At 30.6% G+C, this 15,572-nt stretch overlaps 1 protein-coding gene across 6 annotated transcripts in view; it reads left to right on the forward strand.

The window, feature by feature from the left end:
* The window catches only part of LOC130900891 (protein unc-13 homolog 4B), a 32,544-nt gene that overhangs the window by 10,357 nt on the left and 6,615 nt on the right, over window positions 1–15,572 (forward strand). For 5 of the 6 annotated variants that reach the window (XM_057811822.1, XM_057811824.1, XM_057811823.1 and 2 more), the window contains exons 2-12: window positions 477–741; window positions 10,135–10,326; window positions 10,381–10,532; window positions 10,707–10,914; window positions 11,570–11,749; window positions 11,813–12,148; window positions 12,242–12,540; window positions 13,857–14,077; window positions 14,137–14,348; window positions 15,086–15,160; window positions 15,228–15,551. In XM_057811822.1, coding sequence (XP_057667805.1) covers window positions 477–741; window positions 10,135–10,326; window positions 10,381–10,532; window positions 10,707–10,914; window positions 11,570–11,749; window positions 11,813–12,148; window positions 12,242–12,540; window positions 13,857–14,077; window positions 14,137–14,348; window positions 15,086–15,160; window positions 15,228–15,551 — 2,464 coding nt within the window. Of the gene's footprint in view, window positions 1–476; window positions 742–4,385; window positions 4,671–10,134; window positions 10,327–10,380; window positions 10,533–10,706; window positions 10,915–11,569; window positions 11,750–11,812; window positions 12,149–12,241; window positions 12,541–13,856; window positions 14,078–14,136; window positions 14,349–15,085; window positions 15,161–15,227; window positions 15,552–15,572 lie in introns of those variants that run through there. The other variant, XM_057811825.1, reaches the window with a different exon arrangement.

Raw genomic sequence — 15,572 nt, forward strand, 5'->3', positions numbered from 1 at the left:
CCGCGAACAAAACTAAAAAAGGATTATCTCGAATCCAATTTTATAAGTGAAGTTTAAACCTCAAATTACAGATACCGTTTTTTTCGCGTTTTATAGATGGCGTTTACTGATAAACTACGGTTTAAACGTTACCTGCGGTCTGGGGGAGTTTAAACGGCAGTTTAACCTGAAACGGAGGATCCTAACCCAACTTTTTCGAATTGTTCACACCAACACTCACAATTACACTGTCTGACGCACGTTTCGATAACCGAGTTGTCTTCTTTAGAGACTGAAGGTCAACTACTTTTTGGCACAACCATGGTATATTCTAATTAATTTCCCCCCCGATTCTTTCATTTCCAGAACTCTAAAGGTATCATTTTCAGATGTGTTAGTATCACCTTCATTCGAGGCTGTACATCATTGAGAATCCTATTTTTGACACAGCCCTCGTATATTCTAAATAATTTCCCCCCCGATTCTTTTGTTTCCAGAATTGTACAGGTGGACGGTGGATTTTTCGAGAAATGGGGCTCGTTATTCAGAGAGCACGCCGAATACGTGGCGGAAAAGGAAAATTTGGAAAAGAAGAAAGTCGCCGAAGCGGCAGCGGAAATTTCGCCTGAGAAATTAAAGGAAGAAATCGATTCGGAACAACCTCTACCAACTGTAGAAAGTGATGAGGATTCCGTCGTTTCGACGGATTCAGAAGGAGAAACAGAAAAAGATCAATCCGAACTTATAGCGGCGGCATGGAATGTAAGTATATATTGTAATAATTGAACTTTCCTATTAATAGATCCGAGCGCGCCATCTCTTATTGCATTGTACAACTTGATTTAGTGTTATTGATCGGTAATGTAGTGCATTGAAAATATCGACATCAAAAAGAGGTTATAACCTCTTTGTTTATTTTCAAATTATCTGCTACGCTTCTAATTTTAATATAAAATTACATAATATCCCAAATATTTGAATTTAAGTCGATGTGGAAGTTTATCAATAACGAATTTTATGATTCACATCCACTTCATAATAAATATCGTCGATTTTAAATCAAGAAATTACGTAATATTTAGGTACAGGTCCGACCTAGCACTTTTGACATTGTTCGTTCAATACATTCGTATTTTCTTTAAATTTTTACTTGTCTTAGAATGTCTTTCGTGATGATTGTTTTGTGAATTTCTATTACATTTTCAATGATCATATAAGTTATTTTTTTTACTAAAAATTCCTTTTCGAAATCAATTTTTACGAATTATTTTTCCGGTATAATATAGTATTACCCTCGTAAAACCGAATGCGTTCAACAGTAGACGATCAAATTAGTGGAAATTTTGTTGTTAATAGAAAATTGAATCGAACGAAATGAGTTTAAGTTATTTATAAATTAATCGTTAAATTGCTGATTGATGTTTTAAAGAGAAAGTTAATTTTCGAATTAACTGGCATGTTTACGTAATCGACATCTTGTATTACATGGAGAGTCAATATTTATTCAAAATGTAATGACGAAGTTTTTTTTTTGATTATTTTCATTAAAATCCTCCATATTTCAAAAAACATAAACCTTCATTTTTAACAGTACAAAGAATGATTTATTATTGAAAGTATTTACCATTATCGCTTTTAATAGTCCAGTCGGAAAGGTTTTTTGTTAGATGTGATTGAAATTTTATGGAAATAGAGGGAAGGGGATGAAAAAATTTAAAAACTACCCCCAAAATGTGATTTTTAGGTTAATTTTTTCAGAATATCAATAAATGTTTCGAATGAAAGTTGTAGGGCATAAAATTTAAGGGTTTAACCACTTTTCCCCTAAAACGGTTTATAATGTTAAAAAATTGGATAAAACGAAAAATCTGAAGAACAATCGTAGAAGAAAAACATTTTTTCCAACCCTTACATTAAAAATGAGAGGGTGAAAACGGATTTTACACGATAATTAAGTTGAAATAATAAATGTCAAAATTTTTAAAAAAATGAAAATTGTATTTCATAGATTTTTTTTCTAGAAATTTTGATGTTTTAACTGAATTTTTGACTAAAATCACTTAAATTGTAATGTGGGTAAAGTAAAAATAACTTCAACTTCCGGAAAGGGGATGAAAAAATTGAAAAACTACCCTGATTTACGATTTTTTGGTTAATTTTTGAAGATATAAAAAAAATTTCCAATGAAAGTTGTAGAGCATAAAATTTAAGGGTTACTTCATTGCAACTACTTTTTCCCTAAAACACACTCTTTCGCCCCTAAAACGGTGTATAATAATAAAAAATTCTAAAAAAAATGGATAAAATGAAAAATATAAAGAAAAATCATGGAAGATAAAAATTTTTTCCAACTCTCATATTAAAAATGAGAGGGTGAAAACGGATTTTGTTAAAATAATAAATAAAATATCAAAATTGAAGAAAAATTAAAATTTCCAAAAAAAAATTTTTGAAATACAATTTTCATGTTTTAATCGAATTTTCGACTAAAGTCCCTTCAAGTTTGATGGGGGTAAAGTAAATACTTTCGAAAAGGGCATGAGAAAATTAAAAAACCACCCCGAAATACGATTTTTTGGTTATATTTTGAAAATATCGAAAAAAGTTTCAAATGAAAGTTGTAGAGCATAAAATTTAAGGGCTACTTCATTGAAACCACTTTTTCTTTAAAATGTACCCTTTCACACCTAGAACGGTTTCTATATTAAAAAAAATAAATTTCAAACAAAAATATAAAAACCAAATTATACAATTTTCACCGAATTTTTTCAAAAAAGAAGTTAAGAACCATTGTAACGAAAAAAAACTTTTTTTATCTATTTTATCAAAAATTGAGGTTTTTTGATATTCTAGTTAAAACGAGTATAAATCCAACGTCAAAACTCTTTTTTTAAATTACTCACATTAAATAAAATATCAATATCAAAAACCCCATTTTCGATAAAAGGGATGAAAAAAAATATTTTTGTTCTGTACGATGATTGTTAAATTTAAATTCAAAATCCAATTTTTATATTTTTGTTCGAATTTTCATTTTCTTGGTAATATAATCCGTTTTAGGGGTGAAAGGGTGCTTTTTAGGGAAAAAGTCTTCTATGTGAGGAAGTCTAAACTTTTATGTTCTACAATTTTTAGCTGAAACTTTTTCTCGTATTTTCAAAGTAACACCCAAAAAACATATTCCGGTATAATTTTTACCGACTATATATTTAAATAATTTCAAATTTATTTTTCGTACATACCCGGTAGATCTATTTTTATCACTGACATACGAATTATAAAAAAATGCATTTCTCGTTTTATGTGAAACGCTTCAAAATCCACTTGACTTGATTTATTTTTTTCTGACGTGCCAAAAACCCATCCAGGAATATTTTTTTTTAATATTACGAGAGACGTAATATTATTTTATTAATTTTATATACCGATTTCATAATACGAGGGAGGTTTAAACAAAGAAACAAACATTTTTTTCCCGGCTCTCTCCTATCAAATATGTAATAGTCCAGTCAAATTTGTTTGAAAAAAGATAACGTTCAAAAAAATTGATGCCACGTGTTTTTTTTTCGTTCAATACTGAGATAAACGTAGGTCATAACTTTTGGTGGAATTGTTCATTATATCATTTATTGAAAGTTTGGTTTTTCTCGAAAAAACTTCGTATAGCCTGGGAAAACGAAATATTGTGGACTGGAGTATAGTCTTCAAGCAAACCCACTAATTTTACCCACTGAGTCAAACCCTAACAGTCCCAAATTATTGTAGCCATCAATTTTTCTCGTGATCTATGCTTTTTTGGCACGAACTCTCCTTTCCCTTAGAATTTTTAATTGTTAAAAATGATTGACACAAATCCTCGTAAACATCTTTCATTTTGTTTCGATTGAGTCGTCGTTCGATAAAGTTCAAAAACGCTTTTGATTGAACTGATGTGTAAAAAATCGCAAAACTTGTGTAAATAATTCGAATAGCACTCGTATAACAACACTCCACTATTAAAAATGTCAAAATTTATAGTAGCAACCCTCGTAGTCGCCGATACTTTACAGGGAGGTTATCAGAATCGCTGGGAATCAGATCTGGTAAATGAACAATTAATTCCAAGTGCAAATCGTGAGCAAGCGCGTTATTTACCATCAAATTCTGTCTTAAATTTGACAGATTCAAATCGGTGTTGCCACTGATTTATTTATTGCACTTTATTCCAGATTTTTTCGTATACAATTTGATACGCCCCTCGTATATCATATTACATACTAAATTATGTTACATTATATCCTGTTTATATCACGTATATTTTCTTAGGTTAAATCAGTCGATAAACAAAAATCTTTTACTAAAAACCTTCGAGGTGAAAATTTTCTTACGTTGTGTACCAGAATAGATTTTGGCACATTGGCTAAAAACAGTTCAATCCCACTGACAAGCTGATTCAATACATGCACATCCACTTAGTTGATTTTTTTTGTTAATTCATCGGTAGGTTTTTTTCGAAATAATGTTTTGAATTTTTTTAAAAAATGTTGTTGACGAGATCGTGCGTTTCGGAATCGAATTTAAATTATTTCGGTAACGGTGATATCAAAATGACTTCACCACGTACGAAAAAATCGTTTACCAGGAATCAATTCAGGGGGTTAAAAAAAGAAGAATTACAGAGACGTACTAATATGTATTTAGCAAATATGACAGTGAGTACTATATAATTACGTAATTTGTTTAATTAACGATGTTTTTTTCAAATATACTATTTATAAATAATTGTATAATCTATATACAGTGTGGAACAGTAAATTTATTACGTAGATTCATTTTTTATTCTAAAATGGCGTATTTATGCACAAAAACGTCATTTTGAATACACACAAATTTTTATATTCGATTTCAAGTAAACGTGAATTACGTTCGGTTTTTAAACTATTACAGGGTGATTCAAATTGTTCCTAGTTATACACGACGTCCCAAAAGAAGTTGAACATATCAAACGTACGATTTTTTTCAATTGAAACACCCTAAATTTTTGAATTCTACATGGAAAATTAGATCAAATTTGATTATCTTCGATTAATTTTCCGAAAAAAATCGCATTTGTTTGAAATAGTATGATTTTATATAAAGTAAAATTTTAAAATTCAAATTCAACTATTGGAACTCAAAATTCGAAACTGACTACGGAAAAGTCCCCTAGTGGAGATCGGGAAAAGAAAATTTTGGTCCCCGATCTCGAGATATTTTAGATTGAGAATGTAGAAACGAAAAAATCCAGAAAAAACGAGTGAATTATGTCCAAAATACATGAAAATCGTATTTACCTAACCTAACCTAACTTTGATTTGTATTTATCATTCATAATACGAGGGAGAAAATCCAGAAAAACGACCCGACCTAACCGAACTTTTGTTTGTATTCGTCTCTTCCAAGTGAGACTTTCGTAGTCTCCCTAGGGAGTTATGATCGGTTAAAAATAGTTTATTTAGCTCTATCTCTTTCTTTTAGTATTTTCACTCATTCATATAAGGGACTCGGTTCGTATTCTAAACGTCATAAGGGATTTCAGGATAAACAAAAATTTTATGAAACCAGCTTTGGGGAGCTAATCTTTGGGGGAGATGAAATTTTTTTATGGGTAGATGACAAACGGACATCCCCTACAAAATTTTATCGAATAAAAAGGTTATTCTAAAATTCAAAATTAGTTTTTACGAAATATTGCATTTTTTTAGTAAATTATCATCCTTCAAGCTGTAGCCACCCCAATTTAGTAATTATGAGTAATAGGGAAGTTATAGAGACACTTTATTATTTCATTATTCACCCCCTACCTGGGGAATAACGAAAATTCGGGTACATCGTTCTAATGGATTCGTTTTTTTTTTTGTTTTGAAAAATTTAAACATCGTATCTATTATTGAAAATTAATCTTTTATCATATCAAATTTAAACACCCTGTATTTCGAAGTGCTAAATTTTATTCACATATCTTCAATGTACAAAATTTCACTTTTAACTTTACTCAAAATCAGACTAAAACTGTCATTTTAAAAATTAATGACAATTTCTGTATGAAAATCGTTTATTTCACTGTAAACTGTGAAGCGATTTACATGAAATTTTGAAATTAGTCTCATCTCACCCTTAACTTCAAAAGTGGAAATGATCTGAGCTCCGCCTATTCTTTTTAAGGGTTGTAAACAACCCCTTAATAGAAAAATTGACATTTAGCCATTCTATCGCTAAAAAACTTGTTTAATATTGAGGGATGAACTTGTAAAGTGTTTTTAACACGATTACCTCATAATAAAATCATTTTCAAGCCCTTGGAAACGTTACTACCCTCGAAAACAACCCTCAAATTGACACAATCACAAAAAATTACTTTGTTATGACATAAAAAGATTTAAGTATAGAGTAAATGATATTTTATGTTATCTATCTTAATTATCGAATTTTTAACCCCGTTTCGACCCTTAAAAACAAGCCCTTGATAAAAAAATTTGGTTTAGAAAAAAATACGATTAGTTTTTGGACCATAACTCCTTCGATTTTGATGCTATCACAATTTACGAAAAACCATTTTAAAGGTAATTTAAAGAGCTAAAAACCTTTTATTTTAAAACGGCGCAGGGTCAAAGGGTTCGAGAAAGACTGTGATTGCGCTGGCCGCGTGCTCTTTAAACAATCATATCTCCGTCAATTTTTGTGTGACAGAAACAAAAACTTTTTTGTCACAAAAAGACCTACATTTTTTGTCATTATTCTTTTTTACGTATCTTACATCATTTTTGAGATATTATGAAAAGAAGATGGTTTTTTAAAAAATTCGAAAATTTTCTTTTCCTAAAATCGTGATTTTTTTAAAAAATATGTGTCTTAAAGCAACCAACTCTTTATAGATGGAATACGATTAATTTTTATTTTGGTGGAAATGGCACTTGTGGAACCCATTGATTTAAAAGAAAAAACCATTAGATGTTCCTCTTATTTGCATTACTGCTCACTCATTTTACGTGCAAAAGACTTTTGACAGTGCTCATTTTAAAGCTTATTTCAAGCACTATAAAACCCTATTTCATTATAATGCATAAAATGTATCCGCTACCCGCTAGATGGCATTGAATACATCGATTAAATTTCAAACAAAATAAAAAACGATTTTGATCTTTAATATCTCGCTTAATATTGCACTTAGAACAATTTTCGTTAAAATTCATAATTTTGAAGATATTTGCAAAAAATGATGAAAAACGTGAAAAAAATTTCAATTGCCAATAACTTGAAAAGTATTGGGTTTTTTGGATAACTTTATGAAACATTTTTTCTTAAAATTAGGTCTATCGATTTCCGAAGGGGATTTGCAAAGAAAATTTACACCACCGAAAAGGGGTGGCAGATCATTTTCACTTTTGAGGTTAAGGGTAATATGAGGCTAATTCCAAAATTTCGGTTCACAGTAAAAAAATCTGCACCAATGGGGAGCTGTAGCCACCCATCCCCCCAATTACACGCTTTCATATTATAGAATAAACAAAAAGAATTTAAAAAAATTCAAAATACATCGCCAATCCTGAAAAAAACCGTTTTTTTACTTATTTCTTCAAACCCCATATGTGTTGGTTATTTCTTTTTTCACCCTGAATCAGAGTAATTCACGCAACCTCAGCCCTTCAGAGAACTATCTATACCAATTCCAATGATTCCTTTTTACCATAAAAAATTTTTTCTCGTCCCACTCAAAATAAATCTCTCTATTATCATACTAATGTTCTTTTTGATTCGGGACAATTGGTATACGTTATTATAGTATATATACAGAATGATGATTTGTAATATTGATCAACGTGCTTGTACATTTTCGAAAATGAATTTATTCCGAATTACGGACTCTCCCTGTATAAACGTAATTTGGCGAAACAGTTTTTTCTTGAGGGTTGGATTTAGAAATAAATCGATAGGGTTTAGTGTTTGTATTATACAAAATGAGTACGAAATATAGTTATTTCGAAATGATAACGTGTAGACAGGTAAATATTCTTTGTTTTTTATATATTTATAAACATAATATGATGTAAAATATCTGGATCATTTCAAGTAGTGCATTACGTAATCATTTCAATCGCCGACAATTCCTCGAAAAAGTGACTTCTAGTTTTATTTCTATAGTTCCATTTTTTTGTGTTAGAATTTAAATACAATTGTTATTATCTCTTTACTTTATTATTAATATGTTCAACAAAGTAAATCAAGGTTTTATTAAAATCAATTTTAATCTCGTAAACATATTTCGAAATGTCAGTATATACTCGTATAACGAACTAAGTAGTTTTGGGAAGTGTATTTTGAAAATGAGGTTAAAAAAGGTATTAGATTTTTGTTTCATGGAAGTTGAAAAAAAAACGAATGCTGTAGGAAATTAACTTAGAATAGATAACTGAAACGTGACATCACGGCCGCCATATTGTTTAGTTCGTGTTATTTGAGAGAGAGGGAATTAAGATTTATTGTCATTAAAAAATTTTACTATGTTACTGACAAAGCAACATAATTTTATATTGTCGTCCTAAGAATTTATTATTATTATTATTAATTCATCAATTTGTACCCATTAACAGCTAACTTCGTATTATACAAACTGTGAGAGATAGGCGTACTAATATTTTAGCGATCTTTCTCTCTCTCTTTCTTTCTCTCTTTGATGCAAAAAATTCGGAAGTGAGTGAACTTAACTGTTTAGTGGCCAGGGACGGCTCGAGTACTATGGTTCAAAATTCGTAAATTTTTCATAAAGAGAAATTCTGAAAAAAATTTTGATTATTTATCGAAAATACGTTTATGCATCCCAGAAAAATCTGTATAGGTAAAAACTATTTCCGGTTAAAAAAAATACCATCAAATCAATTTATTACAAAATTTATATACGGGGTGAGTTTTTAATATGACTAGGGTCAATAAATTATTGAGGTAATTTTTTCAAAAAAATGAGCGACATGATTTTTATGTGGACAATATGACGATACACGCAGGATGGTTCGAAAAGTGCTTAGCCAAGCAAGCATATATTCTTTCAAATATTTTGTCACATTTATATTTCTTATATATAATAGAAAATCAAATATATATTTTTGGAAACTAATTTTCTATCAAGAGGGAAAAAATTTACTTTATACGAGGGGTGTTTGAAGGTATAGGGATTTCCCAGAAATCGACAATACTCTTCATACGACGATTGTCTGTCAAAATTTTACAAAAATTTGATAAATCATATAAAAAAAACAGTGTCAAAAATTATAATATATTACGTGGAAAATGATTAAAAAAATCCAAGGAAAAGTTTTGTCAAGTCCATTTTAACAAACTTTCATTTATATTTAGTTTTTATAAATTTTTTGGATAACATTTATTGTCGCCATCTAGCGTTAAACACGAAAGTTTAAGAAAACTTTCTTTGAGCTTGTTATAAAAATGTTTCTCATATAATTAATTTTTACATACTTTATGAATCATCTTTTATAATGCATTAAGAATTTGCATAATGATTTTTCAATTCAAGTTAAAATTTTCAAAAAATTTTTATATTTTTATAACTTTATTATTTATGAATGAGTTTCTTCTCTAATTTATTTTTGACGACGCCCCTGTATACCACTACTTTTAAATTGTCGATATTTTTGTATAATTTTTAAATATTACATTTTTCAATAATCACTTTTTGTACGAACTCCGTATATTATTTACTATTTTCATCATTTATGACGAAATTCTTGAATTTATTTTTGAAGACGCCCCTGTATACCACGCTTTCCCAATTATGACTTATTGTGAAAAAAAACATGAAATTTCCTAGAATTATATCTTATAATAATCATTTTTAGTACATACCCCGTATATTATGTACTATTTTTATAATTTATAAACGAAATTTTTCTCGAATTTATTTTTGACGACGCCCCTGTATATCACCCCTTCTAAATTGTCGATATTTTTGTATAATTTTTAAATATTACATGTATTTACAACAACGCCCCTGTATATCAACGTTTGCCATTTGTCAATTTTTATATATAGTTGTACAAATGACATTCTACTATCTTCCATTTTGTATGTACCTCGTATTTTTGCTTCCAATTTTAATTAATAATCGGAATTTTATATAAATAGATAGACGAGCTCTATCGCGAGATCTTATACGAAATCCTTCATAATGTCGGTTGTGACGTCAACTGCGAAATCGGCCAAACTTCGTTATTTTTTTACGCCCAAGACGCTTTCAAAATTTCCAACGACAAACACAGATTACTCATGGAAGAAGCCGAAAAAAAAGAAGCGCCATCTCTCTTGATTAACGTTGAGGTAAATCTAAGAAAATATCGTTTCCAACACATCAAAATAAATCGATATTTTTAGGTTATCGAAGCAAAAGATCTACGACCGAAAGATTCGAATGGATTCAGCGATCCGTTCGTCACGTTATATTTAGCATCGAATACAACTCACAGATACAATACGTCTGTCAAACCGATGACGTTAAATCCTATTTGGGAAGAACATTTCGCTTTGTAAGTTGCCTAAAACTACCACATACTTGATTCCGAATCTGTTTGGTAACAGATCGCATGTGCACTTTCAAAATTATCGTTCGTAGCTTGCGCATTACATTGATCGTTACCAACTGATTCGGAAACAATTCTAAATCCTCCAAAAAAAAAACTTTTGTAATGTTTACCGTTTAGACCGATAAGTGAAAATGCCTCTGAAGACACATTATGCTTAGAAGTTTGGGATTTCGATCCGGCTGAATCGGTAAAAGAAAAACTCGGGAAAGTGTTTGACGTGAAGGGTCTTAAGGGGATGAGGAAGTTGGTTAAAGAAATCGCTGTGACAGCCACGTCTGGACAACACGAAAACGAATTAATTGGAAAAGCGCAAGTCCCGTTAAGCGTAAGTTATTTTTACTTTAAATAAATTGTGGTTATATAGAATGAAAGAATTTATAGGTTATATTATGATATTTATGTATTTTTAAGAAAATTGCTGGGGAAATGATAATTTAAAGAAAATGATTATAAAATTTTTTATTGAGGTTATGGTAGTAGATATAAATGTATTGGTATATAATTTCATTTATACGAGGGAACAACGAAACATCTGGTTACTTGTAAATAATGTAAAAATGGTTATTTTCACGTTTTTTCTTTCATTAAATGATTCAAGGTTATGGTTTGTTAAGTTTAAATGCGATAAATAAATTGGTGTGGGGGGGTCGACAAATCTGGATAATTGTCGATAATGAAAAAAAAATGTTTATTTTTACTTTTTTTTTTCGTTAAATGCATTGATATTTTGGTAGTAGGGGTTAGACGTACGAAAAATGGATGAATTATTGATAAAAGGTTACTTAATTAATACGAGGGAAGCTCAAAAAGTTCGGTTGGATCAAAATAAGTCAATTTAGAGGTTCATTGGTACTTTTTATGCGTAAAAATGGATAAAAAAGTCATTATTAAATACCAGGAAGTATTTAACCGGAAATGCAATATGGTTGATTGTAAATATCGAAAAAAAGTGTGGAAAGTGAAGTTATTTAATTTCGCAGGCGATTCCAGCTTCGGGTATGACAATGTGGTACAGTTTGGACAAAAAAAACAAATTAGCGCGCCAAGGTGTACTGAAAGTTAGGTTATCGTTCAGTTCGGAAAAAAATAATCAAGTAGCCGAACAAGAATACAGACACCTGTTGAGGATAATTCTATTACACGAGTTAGAAACGTCCAAGGTGCGTTTTTCTTGATATTCAACCGTCGAATATCCGATTAATAATTTGAAATTTGTCCATCAGGTAGCGCCCCATTGGTGGTGCGGTTCGTTCACTCCCCAAGGTAATCAGTTACTCACCCAACACATCGCGCAATCTCGCATCACCCCCACCGAAGCGTACGTTTGTCAGTATTGCGTTTTCGCGGGTGTTCATCACAATCACGCTTTGAGTTTCGCGCTATTCGCTAATCTTCTGGATAAACTCGTCAAACCTATACAAACCGGTGGGGTTTCCGAAGAGGACGTCAAGTTATTTTGGGACGCCACGAAAAAACTGCTTCCCTCTAGCTTCGCCATTATCAGGAAGATCCGGAAGAAAAACGTCAACGAAAAAACGAAAATGAAACAAGTCACCGAGGTAAATAATAACTATCATTAAATGCCACAAAATAAATAAACAATTCTCAAAAAAATCACTCATTCTGAAGTTTGTTTTTGTTTTGATCTTCAGGTATTGAAAATACTCCGACATGTTATTTCGTTGGAACCTCCTCCATCTCTAGATCTATTTCCGGTCATTAGTTACCCTTGGATAAGTTATCGAGGTGACGAGCCGAATAACGACATCGCGTCGACTTTGAACGATGCCGTCACGCAGGGCGCTAACGATTGGTTGAATCACATTTTAGACAATAACAAACTACCCGATGTATCGGATGTGACAAAGATGCAAAATATGATACAAATCATCAATTTGATCAGGAGCGATCTTCAAAAATCGATCGAGTTCTATGATAAACTGTTTCAAGAGTAAGTAAATTTTTTATTCAAAATATTTGAATTTTTTGAAACTTTTTAAGGCCTCTTAATATTTTTTTGTGTGAATTGGTCTCAGCGACGTAAATTTTTCACGAAAAATATTTAATTATTCTTTATTCATAACATCTGATCGGTCGGATAAGACCGGTTGCGCTCTCGTTCTGTGTCATAATTGTTTCTAGCAGTGTTGCCAGAATCAAAAGGTTTCGTTCAATATTAATTTCTAAACTAAATTTTTTTTATATTATTCAAAGGAATTTTAATTTTTTGATACAAACTTGTATATTTAATGAAAATTTTATTTTTTTGAACATTCAACAAATTTTTTAAAACATTTTAAGTCATTTCAGAATGACGTCTCAATCGGTCGCCATATTGCCAAATGGAGGTAAATATCGTGTTATTCACATTAAAATTATTAGTATTTGTCGAAACAATTTTTACAAACGAAATTAAATGTTTATTAGTCCAGCTCAACGATATGGCCGACTGTTCAAATCACGTTATTTGAAGTAACATATTATCATCAGTTATGATTTTTCTCCAACTTTTTGCTTCCTTTTATGTTTTTCGTGATTTTTTTTCTATTCTAAATCAGTTAAAAACGACTAGTAAAAAATTTGACGTATCCATCTATTTTGAACTTTATTTTCTATAAAAATAAAAAAAAATTAAATTGCTTCTTTTTGTATAACGGAAATTTATTTAACTCGCAGTATTTTTAAAAACAATTATTTTTGTCACTTAATTAAAGATCGTAAAAAAAATCTGGCAACATCGGCATCTAGTTTGTAATACGCCATCATGGTAAATGAAATGAAGTACACCGCGATTTTTATCGTATATAACCTTAAACTTTTAGTTGTGTCTGTGCCTCATCAATATTCCTTGTGATTTAAGTTTTATTTAAAAAAATTAGGAGGTAATTTAATCCAAATTTAAATATTTTTGATTATACAAATTTATGAAATGTATAAATAAATAAAAGTGGAAATGGAATTTAACTTTAATAAAACAAAAGTAACACGATAAATTTTTATGAAAATTTCAAAAATAAAACCCATACATAAGTATTAGAGGTAATATTATATTGATATACGACTAAAAAGAAATTTTCATAATAACGTTGTATATACGAAGTAGAGTTGTATATTTAACAAAAAAGGAAGCTACATTTGAAACAGATAAAAGTTTTTGTTATTGTTTATTATAAATATCTTACAAGCAGTGTTAAAAAAATTATTTTCTACGGATTATTTTATTAATATAAATTTAATTTCAATCAAATTTTTATAATTTTTGCTTAGGACTGTTAATTTTCAATACGCCAAAGCGATTTACGTATTTTACCAAGCGAAATTATCCTCAATATGTGAACCGGAAGTACGAGAAATCTGTAAAAGTATGAAACAACTCAACTACCCCGGGTATAATACCCAATCTACCATAAACGACGCTGTAGATCCTTTATTAGAAGGCACTTCGTTGTTCGAATTGTACTTGGCTATTCAACGATTCGCTACACTCGGTAAATTTCTATATACAGTGCGTTCTTGTTTATTTTTCTTCTAATTCGATCATTTATAGGTGTCGGTTTATGTCCGGCCGATTGTGATAGTTTTCATATAAAAAATTTCCACAATTGGTTCCACGACGGGGTGGCTCGGTGGTTGGACGTCGCCGTTTTTAAAGCTTTACAGCGGATTGAAAAAGCCGTGGAATTGGATCAGTTGGTGCACGTTGATCATAACGTTCAATACAGTTCTTCCGCCGTTGATACCTTGACGATATTCTACCAGGTAAAACAATTTTTTTTCCAATTCCAAATAGATCCAGTAGGCGTGTTGTTTTCAATGTCATTTGTCAGTTAGTTAATGAAGTGATTTTATTAATTGATTATTTTCCGTCTCTCTCTAAGTTTGGTGGTACTTATGTTGAGATTGGGTTATAAAAAAGAGATAACAATATTTTCTTCGTGATTTATATAATTTTGTTAGAATGGGCGTGACCTGTGAACATCAACTATCAATTAAAGATGGAAATGATTGGAGAAAATATTATTTTGTATCTTTGTCTGAATTTAATGGAAATTAATGATAATAACGGGTTATTAGAAAGAAAGAACAAATATTTTATCCTGATTCGTATAATTTAAACGAAATGGGCGTGTTTTGTGAACGTCAAGTGTCAATTAATGATGGAAATTATTTAAAAAATGATAATTTCACGTCTCTCTTTAATTTGAAGGGAAGTTAATGGTGAAAACATTTTTAAAAAGAGATAACATAACTTTTTTTTCGTGATTTATATAATTTCGTTAGAATGGGCGTGATTTGCGAACGTCATCTGTCGATTAATGATGGAAATGAATAAAAAAAAAACGATAATTTTACATCTCTTTCTAAGTTTAGTGGAAATTAATAGTAAAAACGAGTTGTTGGAAAAAGATTAGAACTTTTTCTTCGTGATTTATAAACGTCACTTGTCAATAAGGTATCGAACTGATACGAAAAGAATATTTATCCGTTCTTTTCAGGTGAAAGTTTTCTGGGAACAGTTGAATTGGCCGGACGTAGAAAGTTGTTATAGTTTCATAGCGAAAATTATCGACGTGAGTATTAAAAAAACATCGTCGAAATCTTTTTACACGGAGCGTTACTTATTCGTGTAAATTCCAGGATATATGTAGATGTTCGGTTTTTTACGCTGACAAAATGGCGGCTAGGGTAGAGGGTCTCGGCGATACTACAGACGTTTACGAAAAAAAATTCGAAGTAACCAACGAATGGTGTTTGGCCATCAACAACATCGATTACGTCAGAGAAACGCTCGAACCTTTTACCAGAGATCTTGGAATGACAGAAGTGATAAGGAAAATCGGCGAAATTAAAAGTCCGGTCGACGCCCAAAGGTGCGAACGCACTTTGGATAACGTCATTGCCAACGCCGTCGATACCGTCAAAAACAAAATCATCGAATTATTGGAAATCGTCGTCAAAAAGGTAAAAAATACATTTTCGTAT

Source organism: Diorhabda carinulata, chromosome X, assembly GCF_026250575.1.
Source record: "Diorhabda carinulata isolate Delta chromosome X, icDioCari1.1, whole genome shotgun sequence".
Lineage (NCBI taxonomy): Eukaryota > Metazoa > Arthropoda > Insecta > Coleoptera > Chrysomelidae > Diorhabda > Diorhabda carinulata.